At 49.2% G+C, this 27,754-nt stretch overlaps 1 protein-coding gene across 2 annotated transcripts; it reads right to left on the reverse strand.

Annotated features, from left to right (window-relative positions):
- Window positions 1-27,640, reverse strand: LOC144268105 (acyl-CoA desaturase-like). Of its 2 annotated transcripts, none has more exons than XM_077822705.1 (6): window positions 27,303-27,640; window positions 19,542-19,821; window positions 15,162-15,292; window positions 13,456-13,661; window positions 11,886-12,118; window positions 1-10,316 (listed from the first exon to the last, which is right to left on the reverse strand). In XM_077822705.1, exons 1-6 carry the CDS (start codon window positions 27,375-27,377, stop codon window positions 10,120-10,122), a joined length of 1,122 nt encoding a protein of 373 aa, XP_077678831.1. In that variant the 5' UTR covers window positions 27,378-27,640; the 3' UTR covers window positions 1-10,119. The 2 variants fall into 2 exon arrangements, with proteins under 2 accessions (XP_077678831.1, XP_077678830.1); XM_077822704.1 differs by having other exon boundaries at window positions 27,294-27,638.
- Window positions 27,641-27,754: the final 114 nt, after the last annotated feature.

The following is a 27,754-nucleotide window of genomic DNA, read 5'->3' on the forward strand; positions in this document are numbered from 1 at the left end:
TGGCTGATCAAATCTTTATTCCACACCACACCAGACAGCTTGATTACTTGGTGTCTGGAGCTGCTTAGTAGCTTGGAGTTTTAGAATGAACAAGGAGAGATGGTCATGCCCTCCGCATGGCATGGTGCAAATTGGCAGTGGCTCTGCCTCAGTTTCCCTTCAGCTGATTTGCCCAGTCTCCAATGCATTCTACATTGAGGGGACATAGCCTTCTGCTCAGTCATAACAATTCCACCCCTCCTGGCCTCAATCCTCCAGAGACTCTCCCCCCACATAACCCCAGGCTAAGCAGAGCACCAAGAAAACAAATGCTTCTGCCCAGGTTGGGTTCCTACAAGCCTGGGTCAGTCACTGGCAGCCACACAAGCAAGTAGCTACCAGGCCTACCTTTATGCAAGGCGGCTCTGCTAGACAGCAGCCTCTGCCACTTCCTAGCCCAGCCATGCCCCAGGTGAGCTGGGCTGTCCCTTTTTAACCCCTTCCTCTAAGCCTGATACCTGCTTCAGGTGTTGCAGGGTGGGCCTGATTGGCCCCTCCTGAGGAACCCTTTCCTACTGGTGTGGGCTCTGTAGACCCTCTCACAGATGGAGTGGTGAGCCTAGAGTGGGTGATGTGGTCAGATGAAAGTGGTATCTTCAAACCAACAGGATTCTGGGCTAGTCCAACATATATTCCTTGGCCTGTGATTACAACTAAGACTAGAGAGGCCCCATTACTGCAATGCGATGGGACTAGGGTTCTATTGTCTATTCTGTGACATTGGGCAATGGTTCATCAGGCTGCTGCAGCTACTCAAGAAGTGGGTGATGTTTTCAAATAACACTTAGGCCAAATTTACCACTTTCTCTGGGGAGCTCAGACATGAACCATTTCAAAGCTACCTCCCCAGGATTCAGATGGGGAAACCAAGGCACCAGGAGTTAAAGCCAAAATTTTCAAGAGCAGTCTCTGATTTCTGAGTTCCCAATCTGAGACACATTGGGCCTGATTGTTTAGAAAATGTCCAGCATTGGGCATTTGGGGGGCTCAGGCTGGGAAAGCCAAAAGGGAGGGACCTAAAATCCCAGGCCATTTTTGAAAATTTTGGCTTAAGTGATATACTCAGAGAGTGAGTAGCTGTGATGAGAAAAGAACCCAGGAGTTTTGACTCCCAGACACCTGCTCTAACTACTAGAGTTCCCACCCTCCTAAACCTATCATGGTTACAGAGTTTCAGCATTTCATGCTGGCATTTAGATTTTTTTGAACTCAATTGTCCTAATTATGGAGCAAAGCACTTAGATATGAGCAACAAACAACAAGTTAGCTAAGTAGGATAGCCCTGGTGTTAATAATCAGCCTGAGTTAATGGGTTGGATGATAAGGGCTTGTCATAAATATGAAGGGAAGGGTAAACACCTTTAAATCCCTCCTGGCCAGAGGAAAAACCCTTTCACCTGTAAAGGGTTAAGAAGCTAAGACAACCTTGCTGGCACCTGACCAAAATGACCAATGAGGAGACAAGATACTTTCAGGGGCGGGGACAAAGGGTTCTCTCTGGCTGTTTTTTTTTTTTTTTTTTTTTTTGCCAGGAACAGAAAAGGAAGGGAGCCTTAGGAAGTAATCTAGTTAGATATGCGTTAGATTCTGTTTTGTTTAAATGGCTGATAAAATAAGTTGTGCTGAATGGAATGTATATTCCTGTTTTTGTAACTTAAGGTTTTGCCTAGAGGGATTCTCTATGTTTTGAATCTGATTACCCTGTAAGGTATTTACCATCCTGATTTTACAGAGGTGATTCTTTTACTTTTTCTTCAATTAAAATTCTTCTTTTAAGAACCTGATTGCTTTTTCATTGTTTTTAAGATCCAAGGGTTTGGGTCTGTGTTCACCTATGCAAATTGATGAGGATTTTTATCAAGACTTCCCCAGGAAAGGGGGTGTAGAGTTTGGGGAGGATTTTTTGGGGAAAGATGTTTCCAAGCGGGCTCTTTCCCTGTTATATATGTGTTAGATGCTTGGTGGTGGTAGTAATAAAGTCCAAGAGCAAAAGGTAAAATAGTTTGTACCTTGGGGAAGTTTTAACCTAAGCTAGTAAAAATAAGCTTGGGGGTTTTCATGCAGGTCCCCACATCTGTATCCTAGAGTTCAGAGTGGGGAAGGAACCTTGACATGGTGGCAGAGTGGTGGGATTAACTTGAAATCATTTTGAGATTTTTGAACAAGAAGCACAGATTTTAAAAAGGAATTCCTTCCCCCCCCCCCCCCTTTGGGCTGCTGGAAAGCAGGTTTTCAGCTGAAAGCAGTTAGTTGTTTTTTTTTGGTCTCGGCTTGGGGGCCAGAGCAGAGACAAAAGGGAATTGTCTTTTGTGAGCTGGAGTTTTCTCTACCTAAAGGCAGGGTAGTTAACCTCCTGCAGGGAAATTCTCAAGTCTTCACAGACCTGAAGACTGCTACTTTTTTTTTTTTTTTTTAAACTTAAGAGCAACTAGAGGGGTTTTCTATTTGCCTGGAGACAAAGGCGTTAGGTTGGTTTTTTTTGTTTAAGGATTTTTCTGTAGGCTGACAACCACTATCAGAGAACATAGGTATCCGGTTACAGCACAATCTATTTTGTTTGACAAGCCAAGTTTGTTTATTTTATTTCTAACCCTTGGGTGTAAAGTTAGTTAAAAACAGAGAGGCAAACAGGATAGAAACCAAGGCACAACACAAATTGGAGTTAACCAAACTGGAGGCAATGAAAGAGGCAGAAAAAGCCCTAGAGGCTGCCCACAGAAGAGCTATGGAGGCAAAGGACGAAGAAATGGAGGCAGAAAAAAAACCAAGAGGCTGCCCACAAGAGAGCTATAGCAGCAGAAAAGAACCAAGAGGCTGCTTACAGGAGAGCTATGAAGGCAAAGGAAAAAGACATGGAGGAAAAGGAAAATGAGAGGAAGCATGAACTGGAGATGAAGGTAAGGGCTGAGTGGAATCTACTGGATAATCCTAACAATCCTTCCCCAACAATCCACAAATGGAAGCAATTATGTCCATAGTATGATGAATCCAGTGATATTGCTGAATATTTTCTCACCTTTGAAAGACTGTGCACTCTCCATAAAATTCCTGAAGCTCACAAGATGACCACATTGGTCACAAAATTGACTGGAAGAGCTCTGGACATAGTCAATAAGATGCCTATTGATGAGGCTTCTGACTATAATAATTTCAAGGATTTGGTTTTAAAGCAATTTCAAATTACATCTGAAACATACAGAGTAAAGTTAAGAGAGGGCCTGGACTAAGTAATGGGGCTTATCTAAACCAGATGAAGGATCTGTTAGATAAATGGGTCCAAGGAAGGGGTGTCACTAGCTTTAACGGAATGTGTGATTTGATAGCTCAGGAGCAATTCCTGAATGTGTCCAAGAAGGAAATAAAACAGTGTTTATGGGATAAGGAAATTGACTCAGCAGAAAGTCTTCCTTCTTATGCTGATCAAAATGAGCAGTCCCAGACTGCCAGAGAGGCGGGGCAAGCCAGAACAAAATGGGTGGAGGGAGGAACAACCCTGGTTGCAGTTGGAGTGGATACCAGAAGGGACACCCTCAGACCACACCCTACTACGGGGGCAGCCCAAGGCCCCAACTACACACCAAGGAATAGTCCAGACACTTTATCGTCCCGCCACACCGTTCTCCAGCAACCCACCTCGCCTCAGTGATCAGTCAGCTGGACAATGTTTTCAATGAAACGAGCCGGGGCATGTGAAGGCCCACTGCCTCAAGAACTCCAACAGATTACAGTTCATTGCACCAAAATCACACCAGAGGTACTCAGGCCCAGATACCTCCCAGATACCCTTGGAGCAGAAGGAAACAGTGTGAGCGGGAAGATGGTCACCACGTGGAGGGACACCAGAGCACAAGTGTTGGCTATCCATGCTTTCTTAGTGGACCCCAATTTAATCGACCCAGAGCTCCGAGTGACAATTCAACCCTTCAGGTCCAACTCTTTCAATTTGCCTACAGCCAAGTTGCCTGTCCCGTACAAGGGCTGGTCAGGAATGTGGACTTTTTCAGTCTACGATTATGATGATTATCCTATCCCCATGCTGTTGGGGGGAAAACTTGGCCAATCATGTGAAGCTAGCCAAGAGAGTGGGAATGGTCACCCGCAGCCAGACTAAGCAAGCAGTCATGCCTAGCTCTGTTCCGGAAACTTCTACCAGGACCCGGTCAGAGGTGATTGGCCTGGGGTCCGGGTCCATGTTTGCAACAGCAGTAGTGGATCCAGTCCCAGAGACCCAGACAGAGTCAGTCCCAGAACCGGAACTGGCGGAACAACCAGCTCCAGACCCATTGCCAGCACTGAATCCAGTGTGGGAATATGGACTGGAATATGTAAAGCAATGGCAGAAACTGAAACTTTGAAAAACAGTAACAAAAAGTAAATAGTGTAGAATCTTGCAATTAATGGCCATAGCAGTAAGATGTCTTAAACATGCCCCAATACTGGCCAGGCAAATAATAAAAAAACCCAGGGAAGTAGAAGTGGTAACCCAGGCTTTGGAAGAAGCATCCCAGGCTGTTGAGAACTAGAAAGCCCAAGCTCTTTGAGCAGGGCAGCAGGCAGTCCAGATACATGATATGCTTGAACAGATAAAGCAGGAGAATAAAAAATTGGAATCAGCTGTGGAAAACCTGCAAAAGAAAGAGGTGCCATCCCCCATTACCTACCACCAGACTTTCAAATGCTTTTATAGTGCCTGAAGGATGGGGACAAAAATGGAAACAGGTGGACCTAGCCCAATTAAAAGATGGCACATGGAATAATTGGAATGGATTCTGCACTGGGGCCATGTGGAATGATCCATATTTGCCACCATCCAATGGCTCATGGGCAGGGGCTACTATTCTGCAACCAGCACCTTATAATAAGAACCAGGTTTAAAACCAAACCAACAAACCCTTCACCAAAACCTAAATCAATTCCTGTTAAAAAAGGAACACTGAGTAAAGAGGGGGAACCCAGAATTGGAAATGGAGCATAGCACCTCACCAATTCCTCGGTTCACCCTGAATGTCACTCCACAAATAACTCAAAAGTGGATTGGAACTATTAAAACCCCCCCACAAAACTCAACAATTAGAAAACAACTTGAAAGGGCCAGGGCTCCATCGTGATCGTGAAAAAAGGGAAAATATTATGCCTCAGTATGGGCATTACACACACAGGTATGTGACAGGTCTTTCCTCAGCATCAGTATCTTGAGTGATCACACTAACAATACAGAAATTTAACACTAGAATACAACATAAAGGGGAACTCATTGTTGGGGGCAGTCAAAGAAGGCCTTTCCTCATGTACTAGCTGAGGGGTCGGCAACCTTTCAGAAGTGGTGTGCCAAGTCTTCATTTATTCACTCTAATTTAAGGTTTTGCATGCCAGTAATACATTTTAAAGTTTTTAGAAGATCTTTCTGTAAGTCTGATATAACTATTGTCGTATGTAAAGTAAATAAAGGTTTTTAAAATGTTTAATAAGATCTGCATTTTAATTTAATTTTAAATGGAGCTTATCAGTTTAGTGTGATCCTTGCCCTTGCTTTTCTTTGCTGAGTTTTCCAATGTCTGGCATGTATTTGGATACTTTGAGCTGCACACAGGCTTCTGATTGATCAGTTGTTAACTGTCTCTGAGAGGGAGAGAGGACAGATTTCATGTGTGAAAATACTGGTTCACACAGGTATGTGGATCCAAATGCTGAAAGCATTGCAAATACAATTTTCTTCAAACAGTTAAATTTCACTGGCAGGGACATCCAGCAGGTCAGAATAGAGGGCCCATGATCTCTCTCGGTAGCTTCAAGTGCACTCTGCATATCTCCAAACTTTGATGCCCACAATTCTGAGCTTTTTAACTGAATGAGCTGCATTTCCAAATCTTCAGCACACATCCACTGAAATACAGACCGATCCAAGTTGCTTTCGTTGAACTTTTCAGGTTTAATTAGAAAAGAAAGCATTGGCCCAAATCGCTGGAAATCTGTCAGAAAATCCTGATTCCACTTCTTGCATGTATATTCTAATCTCAACGTCAAACACAGTGTGCTGTTCCACATGGCGTGATAGTGATGTAAGCAGCAAATCAGGACTTAAATATCCCAGTACAGTGGCGCTGGAACAATTTTTAAGGTGGGGGTGCTGAGCTCTGCCCCCTCTTGCCCCTGTCTGCACCCTGCACTACCCCAGGCTGGGGCCAGTGGGCCATAGCTGGGGGGTGGTTGCAGAGCCCCGTGCCGACGGCCAGGACCCCAAGCTGGCAGCAGAGCCCCCTGGTCTGGTGGCCGGGACCCAGGGCTGGCAGCGGGCTGAGCAGGGCCAGAGAATGGAACCCTAGCTGGCAGGGGGCCGGCAGCCAGTATCCCAGGCCAGCAGCCAGGACCTGGGCAGCGTGAGTGCTGCTGAAAATCAGCTGGCGTGCCATAGGTTGCCTACCCCTGTAGTAGCTACTTCTTCTGTTCAGGTTCATTGTGGTCTTTTAAGCACCTCATATGAGGTACCTGCCTTCTCTCCATATCCCACCATAAATTCTTGGCAAAAGTTAGTGAGCCCCCAAAAAGACTAAGGATTTAGTATCCATGGGCATCAGAAGGATCTGATGGATTTGAAATTAAACACAGAATCCTTTGGCAGCAGATAGAAAAATTGGTAGTAGAATTTAGCAAGGTCAGGATGGTCAAAATAAAAGACCCATTACAAAGGGGAAATGAACAGACCGACAAATTTGCCAAAGCAGCAGCACTTACTGGAACATTATGGGAATTTATGCCTGTGGTAGTAACCAGCCCGGCACAAGTAAAAACTAGAAAAAAACAATTGATAAAAATAACCAGAAAGGATTGCAAGTATTACAGAACATGCAAGCAAAGAGTGAGCTAATACAGAAATGGTTGGAAAAGTGTCCCTCAAAATGGAAGGGTGTGCCTCTGATAAAGGAAGGGAATTTAATTCTGGCAAAGCCAGAGTGAGCACCACTAAAACCAGCTCAAATCACCACATTTAAAAAGAGGTTCCCTTTCCCTGTACCCCGCATAGGAGGAAATAAATATCTGGAGGAACAGCAGCCTCTGAAGGCTCCAGCCCACCCAGCCCTTTGTAGTCAGGCAGTTGAGTTTTAAAGTAAACTTTTATTATGAATAAATACCAGTTCAGATCAGTACAACCAGCAGTCTGATTCCAAATTAGTAGAAATTTCAAAAAGTTTTTCAGTAGACAAAACATGGAGATCTTAGAATGCAGAAACTGACCCGGAAAGTTCTCTCTCATATTTCAATAGCAACAGAGCTTAGACAATGCACAGATTCAACCTTCCAATCTTTCACTACTTATCCAACACTCGCACGTCCCGTCTCCAGGATACCAGAGGGGCTGGGAACACTGTTTGCAATCCAGTCATTTACTACCACTGCCACCACTAGTGGGTATATTGAGCCTTCCACACCCTGATCTCTCAGTGCTTTAGAAGTATTAATTACACCTCAACACCCCTGTGAGGTAGGGTGCTATCCCTATTTTACAGAGAGGGAAACTGAGGCATGGAGAAGTTAACTGACTGGCCCTAGATCTCACAGTGAGTCAGTGGCAAAGCTGGGAATCGAGCTCAGGAGGCCTGCTGCTCTAGCCACTAGACATGCTGGTGCTTTGTCTACATCCACCTCTCACTCTGACTCACTAACTAAACTCACAGAGAACACACTTGGATACAAACATGCCACCAAAGAAAGAAATACAAAGCAAACAAGGTTACCTTTAAAATGATGCATCTGTTCCTTAATCTAACAAATTCTAACTCAATACATTCAAAATCACCTGTACCCACAATTTAATGACAGCAATTAAATAATTATATCAAATTTCTATAAATCATAGAACGGAAAACATCCTGCAAATAGCTGTCAATACTTTTATGCGTATTAAAGAAAAAAACTTAAGGCACCCAGAGACGTACGCCAATGTACTGACAAAGTGACTGGGCAAACACCAGTGCTGTTTGGTTACTTCCACTCCACTTCCCCAGGGTGTCAGGATTTTTGGCTCTGATCAGTACTCTTGGGATCTAGAGGCAATGCCCGAATCAACCTCTTGATTTTCTCCTGAGAGGATGGTGGATGCCATACCATGTTGTGTCATGTATCTGAATGGTAGGTTGCATCACACAACACGTCCAGATCATGAGGTAAGGGAAGAACTATTAGGGGAGGCCAAATTCACCCAGGGTGTAGACTCCAGTCAGTGGGGTTTGGACCAGGAATGGATCTGGCCCAGGATTATAATATGCAGGTATCTTTGCATCCAGTTGGATAAAACTATCCACAGCCAACCCCTGGGCAGTTATAAATCTCAGCCGTGGGGAATCCCCACCCACCCATCCACCACCTGGGTTTAGAGCCCAGGAATTAAAAGCTTCCCGATGGGCTTATCTGCTGGTGGAACAAGCAGATCACTAGCCCAGTCAGAGGGCAGGCTGCTCCATTGGGTTGCAAAGCTGGACAGTTCTGGTCACGGCAATGCACAGGAACAAGGCCAGGAACGACTTCTTTAGTTGGGGAGTGGTCCTGCTTTGAGCAGGGGGTTAGACCTAGATGACCTCCCGAGGTCCCTGCCAACCCTGATATTCTATGATTCTTGGCCGACAGCAAGAGTTTTGCGACATCAGCAGTGCTGTGCTCACCTTGGCCTGCATGGGAAGGCTGGAGCCTGCCCTTGAGGATATGCAGCACAGCTGGGGCCGGGGAAGGAGCATCTCAGCATCATTCCTCCACCCTGGCTCAGTCTTTCCCAGCTCTGCCCCAGGATCCACCAGCCTGGGCACCTCATGAGCTTTCACCCAGCACCGCAGCACTATCTGGTGAGTGGCTGATGGGAATAGGGCCTCGCCCTGCCAAGCCTGTCTGCAGCATCTGCAAGTGCTATGGGGTGAAACACAGAAGGATTTTAACCCTCCCCTCCATTAGCCTCTGCTGCCAGTGCTGCCAAGGAGTGAAACAGGCACCTTCTGTGCCCAGGCACTGTGCAGCGGACCCCCCTCGCCGGAGGGAAGGCCCTGTCTGCAGGGGATGAATTACATACGGCCCAGCAGCCAGCACCCTGCTCTAGCACCGTGCGTCTGGGGGAGTTATGGGAACGGCCGCCAGCAGCAGCGGCTGCATCAGCGCTTCCCACGGCAGTGTGTGCATCAGGCAGCCATTGTCCCCAGGGCAACTCTGATTTGCTTTGGGAGGGGCTGGGGAGCTGGTCATGAGCCCCCTAACAGGCTTTCCTGCCCCCAGCACAGTGGGGCAATTCAGTCTCATCTCCAGCCTGGATCTGCCCAGTAGATGTGGCTCCACCCCCGGCTGCAGGGGGGCTCTTCTGAGAAGGGGTCTCACAGACACTGGGCTGGGATCCTGCAACTTTCTCAGGCTTTAACCCTCTCAGTGTCCCCTGCTTTGGTGTCTGTTTCTATCAGGTATTTGTTAATTGGCTGCAGGAAACCCATCTGACAGAAACAAGGCTCCCCTGGGTCTTTGACATAGCATCATCCCCGCTTTCTAGCTGGTCATGCACAGGATCAATTTGCTTGGATGTGGCCACATCAGCAGTCTGTTCATCTGCCCCGAATCAGTAGCTCTGGGAGGGCAGGAGAACCAGAGGCAAGAAAGGGGCATTTCAAGGAAAGGAGTCCCTGACTTTGGCTCAACTCTTCAGCCAGCTGGTACAGACCCCCCTCCACTCCCTCAGTCCAGCCAGCAGCACAATCTGCCCTGGACGGGCTTTTGACCAGCTCCCTGCCAAGGAAAGAGTCAGAGACAAGGAGAGAATGCAGGATGGAAGAGTTAGAGGGAAAGGGAGAGATCCTGCCAGAGAGAAACAAATGAAGAACAAAAAGAAGGGAGAGAGAGAAGAGAGGGAGGGAGCTGCCGAGCACTAGAAAGACAAGTTATAGGTTTTAAATACATTTAAAATACACTGTGCAGGAAGAGGTTAAAATCATCATCATCAGCAGCAGCAACCTGGTAGCATTATTCAATGGTTAGTAAATAGAACATAAAACCCTGTGACCAGCTCACTCGGGGAGGGGGGGGGGGAAATAAAATGCGGGGGAAAATGGGCCCTCAGCCATTGTGGCTCCCATCGCCAGTCCGAGTTTTCCGAGCCAGGATGGTCTCCTTGGAGACCTTCTTGCGATCGCTGGCCAGCCCCAGGAGGCACATGAGATCAATGAAGGCCGTGGTGAAGTTGCAGTGCCAGCCGAACTCGCTGGTGGAGTAATCATAGGGGAAGGTGTGGTGGTAATTGTGGAAGCCTTCGCCTGGAACGGAAGAGCAGGGACAAGACACTGTAAATACACCTGAACTTGGGTTTGAAATGGTCACGCTCTAGAACCCCCATCCCCAGGCTCGGGCACCATGTCCCCAGAATGGGCCACCTGTGCCAAATGCAGACTGTGCTCCCCTTGGGGCAGGGACAGCCCCCATCCTCCTCCACTTGCAGCCCATTGACTTCGCTGGGAGCTGCTCAGGCTCTGTGTGCCGAGGCCGTGTCTACATGGAGGGTTTCTACAAAGTCTCCCAGCGTTGGTCTATCCCTGGCACAGCTCCATCAGTGGAAGTGCCAGCGTGGGGTGAGCCTGAGCACTGCCACCACTGGGCCATCGACCCTGCTCTGAGCAGGGTGCAACAAGGCAGTGGTGGAAGCTCTGGCCACGTGCGCACTCCCCCATCAACAGGCTGGTGCTGATGCACCGGTGAGAGGCCAAGGTGGGGAGAATGTCAGAAAATACCAGCCCTGTCAATGGGACCTATCTAAAAACGGCCAGTCACAAAGGGACAGTGCTCGGAGCCAGGCACCCAGCACGCTGAGTGGGTGGGGAAAGGCGGGGGGAGTAGGGGCTGAGCAGCCCCTGGTGGCTGGCTGTCCTGCTGCTCTCCCCTCTTCCAACATTTGGTATATAAGTTACACCAGCTCGGACTCCCTCTGCTCCACTTGCCCATGTGCAACATCGCCCACCAGGCCCGTCTCCTCTGCACTGAGTCCAACACCAGAGGAGGACCAGGATGGTGCTAAGGTTAGTACAGGGCATGTGCAGAGGCCATGGCAGGCTGGAGAGGAGAACACGCGACCGGTGGTGAACCTCAGCATGGGTCCAGCCAGGGCTCAGTTGGCCATTTGAGGCTCCCAAATTGGGTCAGAAAACGCAGGGTATTTCCGGCACTTCTGCTTGTGCCTGGGCCTCCCCTGTGTCCAGCTATTTCAGAAGCATCATTTCCCAGAGGTGGAGAGAGAGAGCGGCGGGCAACTGTCATCATAATAAACAGGCAGTGAGAGCTTCAGGAAGGGCAAATAAATCTCATTGCTGAGATAAGAAGGTGCTACATGCAAGACACTGGAGAAGATAACCCCACTGCCCTATGTACCTATTGACTAGAGCATGAGACACTCCAGTAAACATGCAGGTCTGCAGGTGCATGGGTGAGATCACCCAGCTGGAGTCTACATGCTTCTGGCTTTCCCGTATGCGAATGCAGAAACATCGGGGTGTTAACCCCAGTGGCCTGCCTAAATTCATAGGTCAGATCCTGATGTAAATCAGGATAGCTGTATGGACTTCAAAGCAATGCAGATTTACACCAGCTGAGGATCTAGTCCATTTTATATTATGTACCTAAAATCTCTCCCATCCCACAGTTTTATAAATGGACGTTATTCCTCTTCCCTTCTCTCCCAGACTCTCGTGCCCTGTTGCTATGCACTACTGAACAGCTGCTGTGTTCCTCCCCAGACACAGCTGTGTTTTAGTGGCGGGTGCAGTGATCTCTGCCTGTCTCACTCACAGTCAGTTTGTGGAGTGGTTTGGAATTAAAAGGCGCCACCAACGTACCTAAGGCTCCAAACGTGACCAAGCGGTTCTCCCGGGGGTTGATGTTTCGATCGTAGGGCCGGTTGCCAAACATATGTGCAGCGCTGTTCACGAGCCAGGTGGCGTTGAGCACCAGCACGTAGCGCAGGATGGCGGGGAGGAAGAAGCTGTTGCGAAGAGATTCCCCCCAGAAGCACCAGGGCACTAGGGTGGGGAACAGGAAGCACATGACCACCACAGAAAGCTTGTAAAACCTGCCAGGAAAGATTAATGGGGAGAGAGAGTTAGTGGGCGGGTGCATCCCACGGAGGGGCATTGAGGGACGAGGGCAGTTCAGGTCATCTACCAGGGCTGAGTCTCCAGGGCGGGGGAGAGGTGCTAGTTTTAACTATCCAAAGAAAATAGCGCAGAACCAGCCCACCTCTGCTGGTTTTCCCCCTGGAGAAAAAGGAAAACAAGGGCAGTGACAAAGTGGGCACAGAAGAATAAAGGGGATCGGCTGGGCACACAGTAAGAGCCACACACCTGCTGGCAGGGGGTAAGAAGGACCCAGCAGATGAGCTGGGAATGGAATACAGGTGCCATGAAGCAGAGCTGCCAGGCTTCCTGGGGCTCCATTTATCATTATTGCTGCCAGGTCACATTTGTACTGGGGGAGCATGACAGCTGCCATCTTGGCGGAGGCACCTGGGATTAAACCAGGGACCTCCAGCTCTCAGGGCATATGCTGCTGCAGCTGGAGCTTTGGCTCCCTCCCTGGGAGCAGCAGACTCCTCTCCTCTCTCCGTCAGGGGACCTGTCACTCACACTGGGGGAGGCCTGGTGCTCGGCTGCCCCGGGGAACCAGGCTGTGTGTGCGCGGGAGGGGAAGGGATAGAAGGAGGGAAACCCAATCCCAGCAAGTGAGAGATTGCACATGGGGGGGGAGGGGTGAGAGAGAGAGAGCCTCTTTACCCCTGCTAAGGTCGCAGCAGTGGGACACGTTTTATACAAGAGGTTGGCACTGGGCCCCCTGTGCCAGCGATGTTCCCAGCGAGGCAGCAGCCCTGCCTTTTCTGACCTCATTCCTCCTCTCCCATAGAAATAGAAGAAAAAAAGGAAAATGCGTAATATATCCCACTGCTGTGCTGGATGGAACTTGTTTGCGAACCTGGGAAGAAATCCATGAGGAACAACGGCCCCAATGCTCCAAACACACCTGAACCATCCCATTGACTTCATTTGGGGCTGGTCACCTGCAGAAAGGATCCAGGGTGACTCACAAGAGGGTTAGTTTTGCTCTGGAGCAGGGGTAGTCAATTATTTTTTGTCAAGGTCCAAATGTCTTGGTCAAGGTCTAGTCAAGGTCCAGATTCCAGAGAAAATACAAAAATAATGATAAGTAAATAAAAGATTTTGAGGCAGATTCAAACATGTCTGGCAGTCCGGATTTGGCCACCTATTGACTACCCCTGCAAGAGATTTCTGTATCCGGACGCCATGCCTCAGAGCCCCTTTGGTTCCCCAGTGATACACTGGTCACAACACCTGCCCCTCACCTTGTGCCACAATCATCCTATTTTCTTCCCCAGCTTGGCCACACCTGGCTCACCTCCTTTGGAACATCACCACCTTGTCGGCTTTCAGGTCAGACAGGTCCAGCTTCCGGCCCTTCTCGATGACGTCGGGGTGTTTGCGCACCAGCAGCCAGCCAACGTGGGAAAAGAAGAAGCCCCGTGTGGCGTTATGAGGGTCCGCGTCGGTCTCAGAGAACTTGTGGTGGACGCGGTGATCTCGGGCCCACTCGTAGATGTCATTCTGGAATGAACATGGCTGGATGAGTCACTGGGTCAGCAAAGATTAGAGCTAGACCACATTTTTCAATTTAAATTTGGTTTTGTTTTAACAGTATTTGGCATTTTTCACCAGAACATTTTGATTTTCCCCAGAACCTTCCACCTTTATTGAAAATTTTTTTTTTTTTTAAACTGATCGTTTTCAGAATTTGGTTTGCCCCTCCTCAGCTGCACTGCTAACAGACTGGAGAGACAAGGTGGGTGAAGTAATATCCAATACGCAATCTTTATTGGACCAACTTTTGCTGGTGAAAGAGACAAGCTTTCACGCTACCCAGAGCTCTTCTTCAGACCTTCTGCTTTGTGTAGCTCAAAAGCTTCTCTCTCTCTCACCAGCAGAAGTTGGTACAGTAAAAGATATTACCTCACCAACCTTGTCTCTCCAATATCCTGGGACTAACACAGCTATACCACCACTGCAAATCACTCCGATTGGTCAGCTTAACATCAGGGTGGGATTTGTTTTTTTAAAATCAAACAGCATTTTTTCCTTTCGAAATGGAAAAATTTCAGTTTTGAAAATGTTCAAAAACAGAAAAACCCTTTATTTATAAACCTCTCTCAGGAGATTATGTTTAAGCCAAAAGATTGGTCCATTTCTAAACCAGCTTTGAAAATGGTGAAATGTTCATGATTTCATTCAAAATGTTTGTTTTGACCAACACCACTAGTGAAAACGGTTCCCATGTACATTGCCTCTCTCATACAGAGATCCCAATGCACTTTTGAAAAGCTGGTTTAATTTCATCCCATCCTGTAGCCAGGAAACAGAGGCATTATCCAGGCACACTTATTGCACCTGTCACTGCAGAGTCTGAGTACCAACTTAATCTCAATAATATGGGGGATTTCTGCTGACCACCACTCTGCGGCAGGCAAGTAATGTTATCATTCCTGTTTTACAGATGGGAAGAGTGAGGCCCATAGAGACTTGCCAAGGTCACACGTGGAATCTGTGGCAGAGACAAAAATTGAACCCAAGTCTCCTGCATCCCTGTCTAGTGCCTTAACCACAAGACCATCCTTCTTGCAGTGAGAGGAAGTGATTTACCTGCAGGACACACAACAGGTTAGTGGTAGAGAAGGATATGGGTGCCAGGCCTCAGTTCCAACCACTGGGGTACCCTGACTCCTTTACAGCCCACCACTGGGAGGTGCCAAGTATCCTCAGTGCCTCCTGCAGTCAGCATACACAGGGGCCGTATGCAGAGTTGCATGGGTGCACTCCCAATAACCCTCCCCTATCCCAGCAGCAGTGAGTCTCTCCCTCCGATGGAAGATGTAGACTCAAACACAGCTTAGGAGATGCAGCTCTCAGAGGGAAATGTTTCTGTAGGAGACATGGTAGAATAAGGGAACGTGACTTTCCCCTGCTTCTCTGTTGCATGTGTGGCTGCAGCTGGGGTCTCGCTGCTTCCCTCCAAGACTGAGGAACCTGGGAAGAGGCAAAAGGGGTTCCTACCTGGAAAGCCATGGAGTTGGCTATGGCCAGAAAGATCCTGAGGGGCAAACTGGCTTTGTAGGACCGATGGCTCCAGATGCGATGCGCTCCCGCTGTTATCCCCAGAGCACTCAGCAGGAAACACAGGGACCCTGGACGCAAGAAGAGGGGATGTCACAACTGCACCTCAGACAGAAGTCAGAGTTCACCCGCTCAGACACTAGGCCTTGTGCCCTTACCTTTTCTGGGCTGGAATCCTGTGATTCCCCCACCCTCAGACCAGACTCTGGACTACAGCACTCTGTGGATTAACCATGCCTACCCAGCAGGTCTGACTGGGCAGACCTGTGGTTCTTTCCTTCGGGAGCTGTGTCCAGTGGTGAACACCGTGACCAGACAGCCTTCTTAAACCGAAGTGTTGTTTAGCCTGTGTGTGGTTTAATCTTCGCAGCAGGAACAAAGCACAACATGAGAGAAAAAGGACTTTAAAGCAACAAGAAGTCGAAGCACGTCTTCATGGCTTCTGATTCATAAGCACATTCTAAGGTCACGGGGACACAGATCATAAAACCGTTCCAACCTACGTCTCTCATACAGCTCTTCTAAGGCAAGAAGGTCCCAGCCTTTGCCCACTTGCAGAGGTTCCCCTGGCTAGCTGCCACCTCCATATAAATTATCCCCTTTTTCCTTCCACAATATTCTCCCATAAGTAGGGTCCTACCAAATTCACAGCCCATTTTGGTCAATTTCATAGTCCTAGGATTTTAAAAATAGTATACATTTCATGATTTCAGAAAGGTAAATCTGAAATGTCAGGGTGTCGTAATTGTCGGGGTCCTGACCCAAAAAGGAGTTGTGGGGGTGTTTGTCACAAGGTTATTGGGGGAGGGGTGGTACTGCCACCCTCGCTTCTGCGCTGCTGCTGGCGGTGGTGCTGCCTGCAGAGTGGCAGCTGCTGGCCGGGAGCCCAGCTCTGAAGGCAAAGCCGCCGCCAGCAGCAGCGCAGAAGTAAGGGTAGAAAGGTGTGGTATTTCCACCCCCACTTCTACGCTGCTGCTGGCAGGGCACTGCCTCCAGAACTTGGCACCTGGCCAGCACCTGCTGCTCTTCAGCCACCCAGCTCTGAAGGCAGCGCAGAAATAAGAGTGGCAATACCATGACCCCCCTAAACTAACCTTGCAAATCTCACCCCCCTGCCAACCCTCTCTTGGGTCAGGACTCCCAGTTTGAGAAACGCTAGCGTCCCGCCATGACATCTGTATAGTATAGGGTAAAAGCACACAAAAAGACCAGATTTCACAGTCTATGATGTGTTTTTCCATGGCTAAGAATTTGGTAGAGCCCCACCCATAAGCCTGGGAGCCAGCTGAAGTGTAAGGAGCAAGGCCCCTATAATTTGGTCATGATCCCCAGAGACTGCAGCATCCCTTTTGCTGGAGGCCTCTACGCCAATCTTCAGGGGGGCCTAGATTCAAATCACAAGAGACAGGCATTGATATCCCCACCCCCTTAAACTGGGGAAACAGTTCAGCAGCTATGCCCCCTGCAGAGCTGGCATTCCTGGTTCTAGCCCCACTTACTGGATCCCTTGGTCCCTGGCTCCTCACTTGTGCAAGGTCCAATTCGTGCTCTCTCTGTGGTTCTTGTTCCGCCTGCTCATGCTGGTGCTGCTTCTCCTGCTCTGCTCTGGCCTGATATCAGTCAGCAAGTTGCTTGGCCTCCAAGGGCAGCTTTTCTCTTTCAAGCTGCAGCTTCTCCTCCTCCAGCTGCACCTCCTCCACCCCCGCCGCTGTTGGTCTGAGAGTTGGGCCATTCTGGGCTGCAAGAGAACAGGAACCCTCGTCTAGGTCCTGGGCTGGTGCTGGTGCCCCATTCTGCCTCCAGTCATCATCATACAGCAAAGACACCAGCTCTGACCTTCCTAGCTCTTTTGAGTTTAGGGTCCTCTCTGCTCAACTTGATTAACTGATCTGCCCCAAGCCATTCAGAACTCATTTTTCCCTTCTGACCTTCCCTAATCTCTTCCCAACCCAAACACAAGCCCCTTTTTCTCTTGCTTTTTCCTTCTACAATACTTGGTTTTACCGCTGTTGTCACTTATTGGAAATTCACCACTGTCACAATCATCCCAGCAGGCTTCCCCCAATAAGTTACATTTACCGGACTGACGGCATGCTCTGACCTCTTCCTGGCCTGAGAGCACCACCTCAGGCCTTCACCTTTCCTGGGGTGGAATCATACAATTCCCCCACTCTTAGACTGGGCCTGGGGTTACAGCACCCTGTCCATCGGCCATGCAACAGATCCAACTTGGTTCTGCACCAGTAGTTCTTCCCTTCAGGAGCTTGTTACCAATGGAAAAGAGAGGAAGAATACTAAGAGGCCAAGATGGCTGCATCGGGAGCTCTTCAGTGACCTGAAAAATCAAGATAGAATCCTACAAAAAGGAGAAACACTGACAAATTGCTCAGGAGGGGCACAAAAGGACAGCACCAGCATGTCGGAACAAAAATCACCGCTACAGCTAGCAAGGGACATAAAAGGCAGCAAGAAGAGGTTCTACAAATACATGAGTAACAAGAGAGAAGGCGGCAAGTGTATGTCCACGGTTAGTGCGGAAGGACAGTTAAAATGGACAGCACCAAGAAGGCCAAGGTGTTTAATACCTGTTCTGCCTCAGTGTTCAGTAAAAAGGTTAATTGGGACCAGATGCTTCACACAATTAATATTAATAATGAAGAAAAAGGAACACAAGCCAGACTAGGGAAAGAACGGGTTAAAGAATATTTGGATAAACTAGATGAAGTCATGTTGGTAGGGCACTTAACATGTTGAACTAGGGCACTTAAGGAACTAGTTGAACCAATCTCAGAGCCATTAAGAACTCCCGGAGGATGGGTGAGGTCCCAGAGGAATGGAGACGGGCACCCAGAGTACCTATCTATAAAATGGAGAACAAAGAGAACCCAGGGAATTATAGACCAGTCAGCCTAACTTGGATATCTGGAAAGATAATGGAATAAATTATTCAACATGCAAGCACCTACAAGATAACAGGGTGATAAGTAATAACCAACGTGGATTTTTCAAGAACAGATCACGCCAAACCAACCTAATTTCCTTCTTTGACAGGGTGGTTGGCCTAATGGATGGGGGAAAGCAATAGATATGATATCTTTATTTTAGTAAGGCTTCAGACACAGTCCCAACTAGGGAAACGTGGTCTAGATGAACGTACTACATGGTGGGTCCATAACTGGTTAAAAAAACAAAAAAGACAAAAAAAAAACCAACCACACATACTCCAAGAGCAGTTATCAATGATTTACTGTCAAACTAGAATTCACATCTAATGGGGTCCCACAGGGGTCAGTCTTGGGTCTGATACCATTCAATATTTTCATTAATGACTTGGATAATGGAGTGGAGAGTCTGCTTATAAAATCTGCAGATCTCCCAGCTTTGGGTCAAGTTGCAGCACTTTGGAGGACAGAATTAGAATTCAAAATGGCCTTGATAAATTGGTCTGAAATCAACAAGATGAAATTCAATAAAGACAAGTGCAAAGTACTACACCTAGGATGGAAAAAATCAGCTACAACATGGAGAATAACTGGCATGGTGGTCATACTGCTCAAACTGGGGCTTCTTGTGCATCACAAGCTGAATAAGCCAACAACGCGATGCTGTTGCGAAAAAAGTAAATGTCTTTCTGGGGCGTATTAACAGGAGTGTGGTATGTAGGACACAGGAGGGAACTGTCTCACTCTACTTGGCTCTGGTGAGGCCTCAGCTGGAGTATTGTGGCCAGTTTTTGGTGCCACACTTTAGAAAAGATGTAGACAAATTTCAGAGAGACCAGAGAAGAGCAACAAAAATAATAAGTTTTAGAAAAAATGACCTATAAGGAAAGGTTAAAAAAACTGGGAATGTTCAGTCTTAAAAAAAAAAGAGAGAGACTTGAGAGGATCTGATAACAGTCTTCCAATATGTTAAGGACTTGTATAAAAGAGGAGGGTGATCAATGTTCTCCCTGTCCACTGAAGGCAGAGCAAGAAGTAATGGGCTGAATCTGCAGCAAGGGAGATTTAGGTTAGAAAAAACTGTAAGGATAGTTAAATACTGCAATAAAATCATAAGTGGAGATTGTGGAATCCCAGTCATTGCAGGTTTTTAAGAGCAGGCTTGACAAACACTTGTCAGAGCTGGTCTAGGGTTACTTGCTTCTGTCTCAGCAGGGGGATTGGGGACAGGACTGGACTAGATGACATCTGGGGATTCCTTCCAGCCCTACATTTTATGATTCTATAATCAAATCCACAGTGATAGTTACAATTACACACGAATGGAATCAATAATTAACACACACTTATTCCCTAATCTGTCACAGCCTCTGCTTACCCCACACCAAGGTGACAGGCTTTGCTGCAGGTATCAGCCACAACCCGTACAAGGCCCCTAAATGCAGCAGGCTCATGAGGATGATGTTCCTCCAGACGTATCTCCTGGCAGGCTTGGGGCCCTCCTTCTCACAGTAGCTCTCATCAAAGATATCGTCCGTCATGCCCCGGTCTCCTCCCAAGTCCTCTTGGTTGGACAGGGCTTTCTCCATGCCTGCTCCCCCATTCCTCGTCACCCTGGCGGTAGCAGTAGTGGTGAAGGAGGGGAGATCCTTGGAGAGCTGGAGTTGGGAGGGGACATTAAAAACAAACAACATTGTGATGGTTACAATCTGGTCCCCACCACAAGGATCAGAAGGGGCTGGCTCTGGGCTGCTGATCCACCATCACACCCATTGCCTAAGGGGGAGGGGCATTAGGAGCAGGCTCCCCCAGCCAGGGCTGGCAGTCTCTCTCAGACACTGCCTCTCCATCACAGCCCCCCCCCCACCCCCGCCCTCCCTGCATCATATTGTGAGCAGGGTGTAGGGGGAGAAGAGAAGGTCACTAAAGAAAGCTGCCTCTGAGTGGTAGCAGGACTCAGTCTGGGGTTCTCTGGACAGGGCCAGCAGCACCCAGCCAATTGCATGTTGTTTTCCTGTGGTGCAAACCCACCCCACACACCAGGTCAGTGTGAGGCACAGAAACCATTTCACCCCTAAGCCCTGCTCAGGATCTCTGGCACCCTGCACAGGGGGGATCTCAGCCCTGGAGCTTTGGGGGGCATGGAGAGTGGGAGTGAAGGTGTTTAAAGACACCCCCCACCACCATCAGTAGATCCTCTTGAGGCTGGTATTCAAGCAGCCGCAGGGTCATTTGCAGGGTGCAGGGAATCATCGCTCTCATTTGGCTTTGTCAATGGGTGTTTTATATTCATCACTCAAGGGTCCCCAAGAGCTTGGGCTGGGCTTGTTTCTTTCAGCCACTGATAAGTTACATCGTGCAAACCAGCAACAGAAGGAATGAGATTTGCACTTTGTTCCTGGGGCTGCTCCTAATACCAATCTGTTGCCTTTCTACAGCCCCTTCCAATGGAGGATCTCAGGGCAGTTCAGACATTACTGGGTTAAGCCTCACAACCCATTTGTGATGCCTTTTCACCTCTCGGCCTTACTTTCCTTGTCTGTTGAGCGGGGAGACTGATACTGGCTGACATTACAAAACCAGCTTGGTTTAGAGAGAACGTAAAGGCAACTATGTATACACACACACACACTAACTCCTCGCTTAACGCTGTAGTTATGTTCCTGAAAACTACTACTTTAAGCAAAAAGATGTTAAGAAAATCCAATTTCCCCATAAGAATTAATATAAATGGGGGCGGGGGGGTTAGGTTATAAACAAGCAATTTAATACTGTACACAGCAATGGTGATTGTGAAGCTTGATTGAGGTGGTGAAGTCGGAGGGTGGGATATTTCCCAGGGAATGCCTTACTGCTAAATGATGAACTAGCACTCAGTTGAGCCCTCAAGGGTTAACACATTGTTGTTAGTGTAGCCTCGTACTCTACAAGGCAGTACGAATGGAGGGAAGAGACACAGCATGGCGGAGAGAGACAGAGACACACACCGTGTGTGTGCGCGCGAGAGAGAGAGATGCGCATTGCCCCTTTAAGTACGCTGACCCCACTCTAAGTACACTGCCTCTAAGTAGATCAGCAAGTTGAGACAGCAGCTGCTGCCAGCAAGCTCCCTCCATCCTGAACCCTGTCCTGTCCCTCCACGCTCTGTGGAGGTGGGGTACAGGAGCGGGGGGAGGACGACAGTCTGACATTAGTATCCCCCCCACTGCACAGCAAGCGGGAGGCTCCCAGGAGCAGCTCCAAGGCAGAGGGCAGGAGCAGCATACATCACTGAGGGGAGGGACAGCTGAACTGCCTGGCAATTGCTGGGTGGCTGCTGCACAGGGAAACTTAGGGGACCTGATGGGGACAGGGGGCTACCGGTCCACCCTGGTTTCAAGCCCCCACCAGCTAGCTCCAATGAACTGCTCTTCCTGCAAGCAGTGGACAAAGCAGGCAGTCTCTAATTGATCAGCAATGGAACAAACAACGTTAACCAGGACGACGTTAAGAGAGGAGTTAGTGTGTACTTATATATAGAGTGAAAGTTGGTACTAAAGAGTATAAATCAGAAATTAGGAATTGTAGAAAATTCATAAGGGAAGCAAAAGGACACAAGGAGACATCTATGGCTAACAGAGTGGGGACAATAAAAAGGAGTTTTTAAAATACAGTAGGAACAAAAAGAATCCTGAGAATAGTATTGGTCGATTACTAGATGGAAATGGTAGAATTATCAATAATAATGTCGAAAAGGCAGAAGTCTTCAATAAATATTTCTCTTCTGTATTTGAGGAAAAAATAGATGATAGAGTCTCATCATATGGTGATAACATTCTTTCCATTCCTCTAGTATCCCTGGAAGATGTTAAAAATGTGTAACTTTAGTACCCTCCATTTAAATCAGCAAGTCCAGATACTTTCATCCAAGAATTTTACGAACAGCTGCCTGAAGAACTCGCTGAACCATTATTATTGATTTTTAATAAGTCTTGGAACACTGGTGAAGTTCCAGAAGACTGGAAGAAAGCTAATATGCCAATTTTTAAAAACGGTAAACGGGATGACCCAGGTGATTAGAGGTCTGTCAGCCTGACATCAATACTGGGTAAGATAATGGAGCAGCTGACATGGAACTTGATTAATAAAGAATTAAAGGAGGGTAATGTTATTAATGCAAAACACCATAGGTTTATGGAAAACAGAGCCAGTCAAACTAACTTGATATCTTTTTTTGATGAGACTACAAGTTTGATTTATAAAGTTAATAGTGTTGATGTAATACACTTAGACTTCTGTAATGTGTTTGATTTGGTACAGCACACCATTTTGATTAAAAACAATACAAAATTAACATAGCCAGTTTTTAATCCATTTAATATGTGCCATCTGATTATTCCCCATTTACAGCTACATTTTGAGATCTATCATTCTGCCTGCCTGTTTTCAGTGGGGTCCTGCACGGATCGGTTCTTGACCCTATGCTATTTAACATTTTTATCAGTCACCTAGAAGAAAACAAAATCATAACTGAAAGTCTGCAGATGATAAATTGAGGGAGTGGTAAATAATGAAGAGAAAAGGTCACTGACTCAGAGCAATCTGGGTCACTTGGTAAACTGGGCGTAAGCAAATAATATGCATTTTAATATGGCTAAATGTAAATGTATACATCTGGGAACAAAGAATAGAGGCCATAATTACAGGATGGGAAACACTAGCCTGGGAAGCAGCAACTCTGAAAAAGATTTGGGGGCATGGTGGAGAGTCAGCTGAACATGAGCTTCCAGTGGGACGCTGTGGCCAAGAGAGCCAATGTAATCCTGGGACACGTAAACAGGGGAATCTTGAGTGGGAGCAGAAAGGTTATTTTACCTTTGTATTTGGCCTTGGTGGGACCACTGCTGGAATACCATGTCCAGTTCTGGTGCCAACAATTCAAAAAGGATGTTGATAAATTAAAGAGCCACGAAAATGAGTAAAGGATTAGAAAACATTCCTCAAGAAGCCCAATCTATTTAGCTTACCTATATGGGGAATAAATATTTGATAATGGGCTCCTCAGTCTAGCAAAGAAAGGAAGAACATGATCCAGTGACTGGAAATTGAAACTAGACAAATTCAGATTAGAAATAAGGTGTAACAATTTAACAGTGAGGATAATCAACCATTAGAACAATTTACCTAGGTTTGTGGTGGATTCTACATCACTGACAATTTTTAAATCAAGACTGGCTGTTTTTCTAAAAGCTTTGCTCTAGGAACTGTTTTGGGGAAGTTCTCTGGCCTGTGTTAAACAGGTGGTTAGACTAGAGGATTACAATCACAAACTCATAGAATCACAGGACTGGAAGGGACCTCGAGAGGTCATCTAGTCCAGGCCCCTGCACTCATGACAGAATTAAGTATTATCTAGACCATCCCTGATAGGTGTTTGTCTAACCTGCTCTTAAAAATCACCAGTGATGGAGATTCCACAACCTCCCTAGGCAATTCATTCCAGTGCCTAACTACTCTGACAGTTAGGAAGTTTTTCCTAATGTCCAACCTAAACCTTCTGGACCTAGAATCTTTGAATAAGTGCTTGGAGATCGCTGGGTGAGGAGTGCGGAGGATAAGGACAGTGTTGGGTGCTCCCAGTTAGAACTTTGGAGTTCACACTTCATGGCTGCTGGTCAGTATCATTATCCTCCACATTCAGAGAAGGGAAATCAAGGCACAGAGAGACAAAGCGACTTGCCTGAGGTCACACACTGAGTCAGTGGCACAGTTAATAATAGATCTTAGGAGTCCTGGCTCCCAGTTCCCCTGATGCAACCATGACACAACATTCATTCTTCACATGCTCTACCCCTCTGTACTAGCAAAAGTGCCAGATCACACATGCATGATGAAAGGATCACGCATGAGTGACCTCACTAGGCAGGATCCTTTCATTAAATCTGGAGTAACCGATCCTCCTCTCAGCCAGGTGTGACCACTGCCAACTTGAGTTGTGGGTGCTCAACGCTCCTGAGAATCAGCCCCAATGGGCCTCTGTTGCCCTCCACCAAGCGCAATTATTTCTACCCGTACAAACTAGGTTTAAGGCCACTACCCAATCACAATGGCAGGTTCCAGCCCAATATCTTCGGAGATACCAAGGACGCCTGAGTGCTGCAGCTGAGAAGGCTATTTTGTATCTTTGGTGGCAGGGCAATAGAAGCTGGCCCGCTGGGGCCACTGTGATGCAATTTCTTGAGGGAAGCATTAAAATCAGACCATGCAACTTACATGACTACCAACTCCTCCTTTCCCGGGGCAGAATCCAGAGGCTCAGGAATACCTTCCCGCAATGACTAGCGGCTGAGAACCTCACTTGGACATATCCTACAAACCCTGCCGACTCCCACGGCCATTTGGAATTAAGCACAGGCAACCTTCGTCCTGGTATTTCCTAACTTTTGCATGCTTGATTTTACACACAACGACTACATTAAAAGAACAGCATTAAGGTTGCAATTTCATAGGTTTTTAAAAAAGCAAACTGGAAAAAAAAAAATCAGAATTTCCATCATGTGGCATCCTATTGACACTCACATCAGCAACATTGGAATCTTTAGATCCACCACACAGCCCTCTGTCACCTGAGCTAATGAGCCGATAGCAGTAGTAGGTTGTCATGCTCTACGAGGACCAGCACTAGAGGACAGAATGGGACACACCCATTGCCAGTGGCTTCCAGAGATATTTGCTGACCGCAGAAGAATCGTGAGACTCAGGGACCCTAGGTTCCATTCCAGGCTCTGGAGAGGTGTGCGCTCTAATGAGCACAGACCCCACTGCCTCTTTCCTCCATACTTAACCCCTTCTGTCCCATACCTTCAGGGGTGAAAGTAAGTTAGAGGACTTACCGTTATGCTGGAGTCCTGAGCAAGGGGCGTGGCCTCAACCAGAAGAGGCGTGGCCTCAAATCCCCAGGCCCTTGAAATCAAGATTTAAAGGGCCAGAGCTCCAGCTGCGGTAGTGGTGGCTGGGAGCCCGGGGCCCTTTAAATTACCCCCAAGCTACCAGCTGCAGAGACAGCTGGGAGGCTCGGGGGGCGATTTAAAGGGCCCAGGGCTCCAGCTGCCGCTACTGCAGCAGAGCCCTGGGCCCTTTAAATCACTGTGGAGCCCTGGGGGCTCCTGGCTGCCACCACTACCCCGGGGCTCTGGACTCTGGCGGAGCTTTAAAGGGCCTGGGGCTCCGCTGTGGTAGCAGCTGCCAGAGCCCCGAGCCCTTTAAATCCCCGCCTGAGCCCTGCTGCCCAAGCCCTGGGTATCGGTGGCCGGGCTCCATCGGGGATTTAAAGGGCCCCAGGGCTCCAGCCGCTGCTACCGTCCCAGCCCTTTAAAATGCCCGCCAGAGCCCCCCTACCCCAGGGCTTTGGCAGCAGGGCTCCGGTGGGGATTTAAAGGGCCAGGGCAGTAGCGGTGGCTGGAGCGCCAGGGCTCTTTAAATCTCCGCCAGAGCCCCCCCACCCCTACCCCAGGGCTCAGGCAGCAGGGCTCAGGTGGGGATTTAAAGGGCCCAGGGAGGGTAGCGGCAGCTGGAGCTCCAGGGCCCTTTAAATGCCAACCTGAGCCCTGCTGCCTGAGCCCCGGGGTAGCGGCTCTGGCGGGGATTTAAAGGACCCCGGAGCAGTAGCGGCAGCTGGAACTCCAGGGCCCTTTAAATCCCCGCCAGAGCCCTGCTGCCCGAGCCCCGGGGTAGTGGCAGCAGGGCTCAGGCGGGGATTTAAAGGGCCCCGGGGGGGCGGGGGGGTGTAGCAGCAGCTGGAACTCCGGGGCCCTTTAAATCCCCGCCGCAGCCCCGCCGCCACTACCCCAGGGCTTTAAATTGCCCTCTTGGAAAGCCGGTCCTGGTACGGTGCACTGGCTCTTACCGGTACGCCATACTGGGACATACCAGCTTACTTTCACCTCTGCATACCCTCCAATTTATCCCTGTCCCAGTTTTGTGCCCCGCCCCTCAACACTCACCAGTCCTAATCTCCACTCCACAGGCTTCTCATCCCAGTATACTTGTCCATGCAGTCCTAGACTCCTTGTCCCCATCTCTTTAGCCAGCCAGTTCCAATTCCCCCTTCCCAGATCCTTGTCTGATCTGTCTCTCCCGCCCCCACCTAGGGCTCCAGTCACCTCATGCCCACACCCCTGTCCCCTCGGTCTTACAGTCTCCTTCCCTGGGCTCCATGTCTAATCTCAGTGCACCCCTTCCCCTCCCCACATCAGCTCCTTGGTCAGGCCCAGTTCTCCTTGCGCACCCTGGCTCCTTATCAGGCCTCTCCCTCATTCTCCTCACCCCAGTGGCTCCCAGTTCCAGCCTCCTTGCCCAGCCAGCCCCAGTCTCCCCCGGTTCCTCATCGGATCTCAGTCTCCCACCTCCCCCTTCCCGGCCAGCCGGCCCCCCAGTCTCAGTCCTTTTGCTGAAACAGTCCCAATCTCCTCTGCTTCCAGCTCCCGGCTCCTTGCCCAGCCAGTCCCAGCCCCAGCTCGTGGGCTCTCTGCTTCGGAATCAGGCAGCTGCCTCCGCCGCGCTGCCCGGGGCTGGGCCCAGCAGAAGGGTCCCCGAGAGCACGGGAGAGCCAGACCCCCGGCTCCTGGCCCCGAGCCGGAAAGGGCAATAGCAGAAGCCTGACTCTGCCCCGGCCGGAGGATCCCCAGTGCAGGCATCTCCCGGAAACAGAGCTGCGTAGTCGCTCCCCGGTATACGGTAACTGCATGTTTTTCCAGCGCCTCCTCCTCCTCACGGGGTCAGATGGGGGGGGAGGGGGGGATTTGAGGGCGCCGGAGAAAAGGCCTGTCCCCGACACAGCGGCGCCCCCATGCCAATCGCTGCTCCCGGCCCGGGGGTGCTCGGGCACCTGGCTCAAAGAGAGGGGCTCAGCCTGTGAGCTGTTCCCCGGGCGAAACAGCCCGCCTTGCCCGAGGCTCGTTCTCACAAACAGCTGGGACGTTTTCCCCAAAGAGTTCAGCCCGAGCCAGCCCCTGGCACGGGAGATTCCAGCCCAAGCGGCCACCGCCCGGCAACGTTCAAAGCCATTGAAAACAGGGTCTGAGCAGCACCCGCCGTGCCAGGCGGCGCCCCCAGCCCATCAGGCCCCCCGCACACCCGCGGTTGCGCACACCTCGCTTACTGAGGGGACCTGCCCGGGGCTGCGGGGAGACGCCAGAGCCGAGCTTCCCTCCTCTCGAGCCCAACGCGCAGCCATCCGCAGCCCTGTCTGGGTTTGCCCGCAGCGCGCTGGGACCGCCCCTGCAGGAGCTGCGCCGCCCCCGCGGCTGACACGGGATCCGGGCGGTGTCTCCCCGCCTTGGCTCGGCAGGCTGCAGCTCCCCAGCCTGAGATATTTCAGCTCTCTGTGCCCTGGGCTTGCAGCCACGCCCGCAGCGTGTCTTAGGGCTGTTGTTTTCCTATGACGTTAACAGATCAGTGTCCAGCCCTGCAGCTGGCTCCTAAGGAGGCGGCTGGAGAATTGCTCGTGATGCCTTCGCACCTGCAGAGTCGCTCCTCGCCTTAGGCTGGGGGAGGGGTCTTCAGCTGCCCGCCCACCTCCCGGATCTCAGTAGGTGGAAGAGCTCACTCCTG

This window comes from Eretmochelys imbricata, chromosome 7 (assembly GCF_965152235.1).
Source record: "Eretmochelys imbricata isolate rEreImb1 chromosome 7, rEreImb1.hap1, whole genome shotgun sequence".
NCBI classification, from domain to species: Eukaryota; Metazoa; Chordata; order Testudines; family Cheloniidae; genus Eretmochelys; species Eretmochelys imbricata.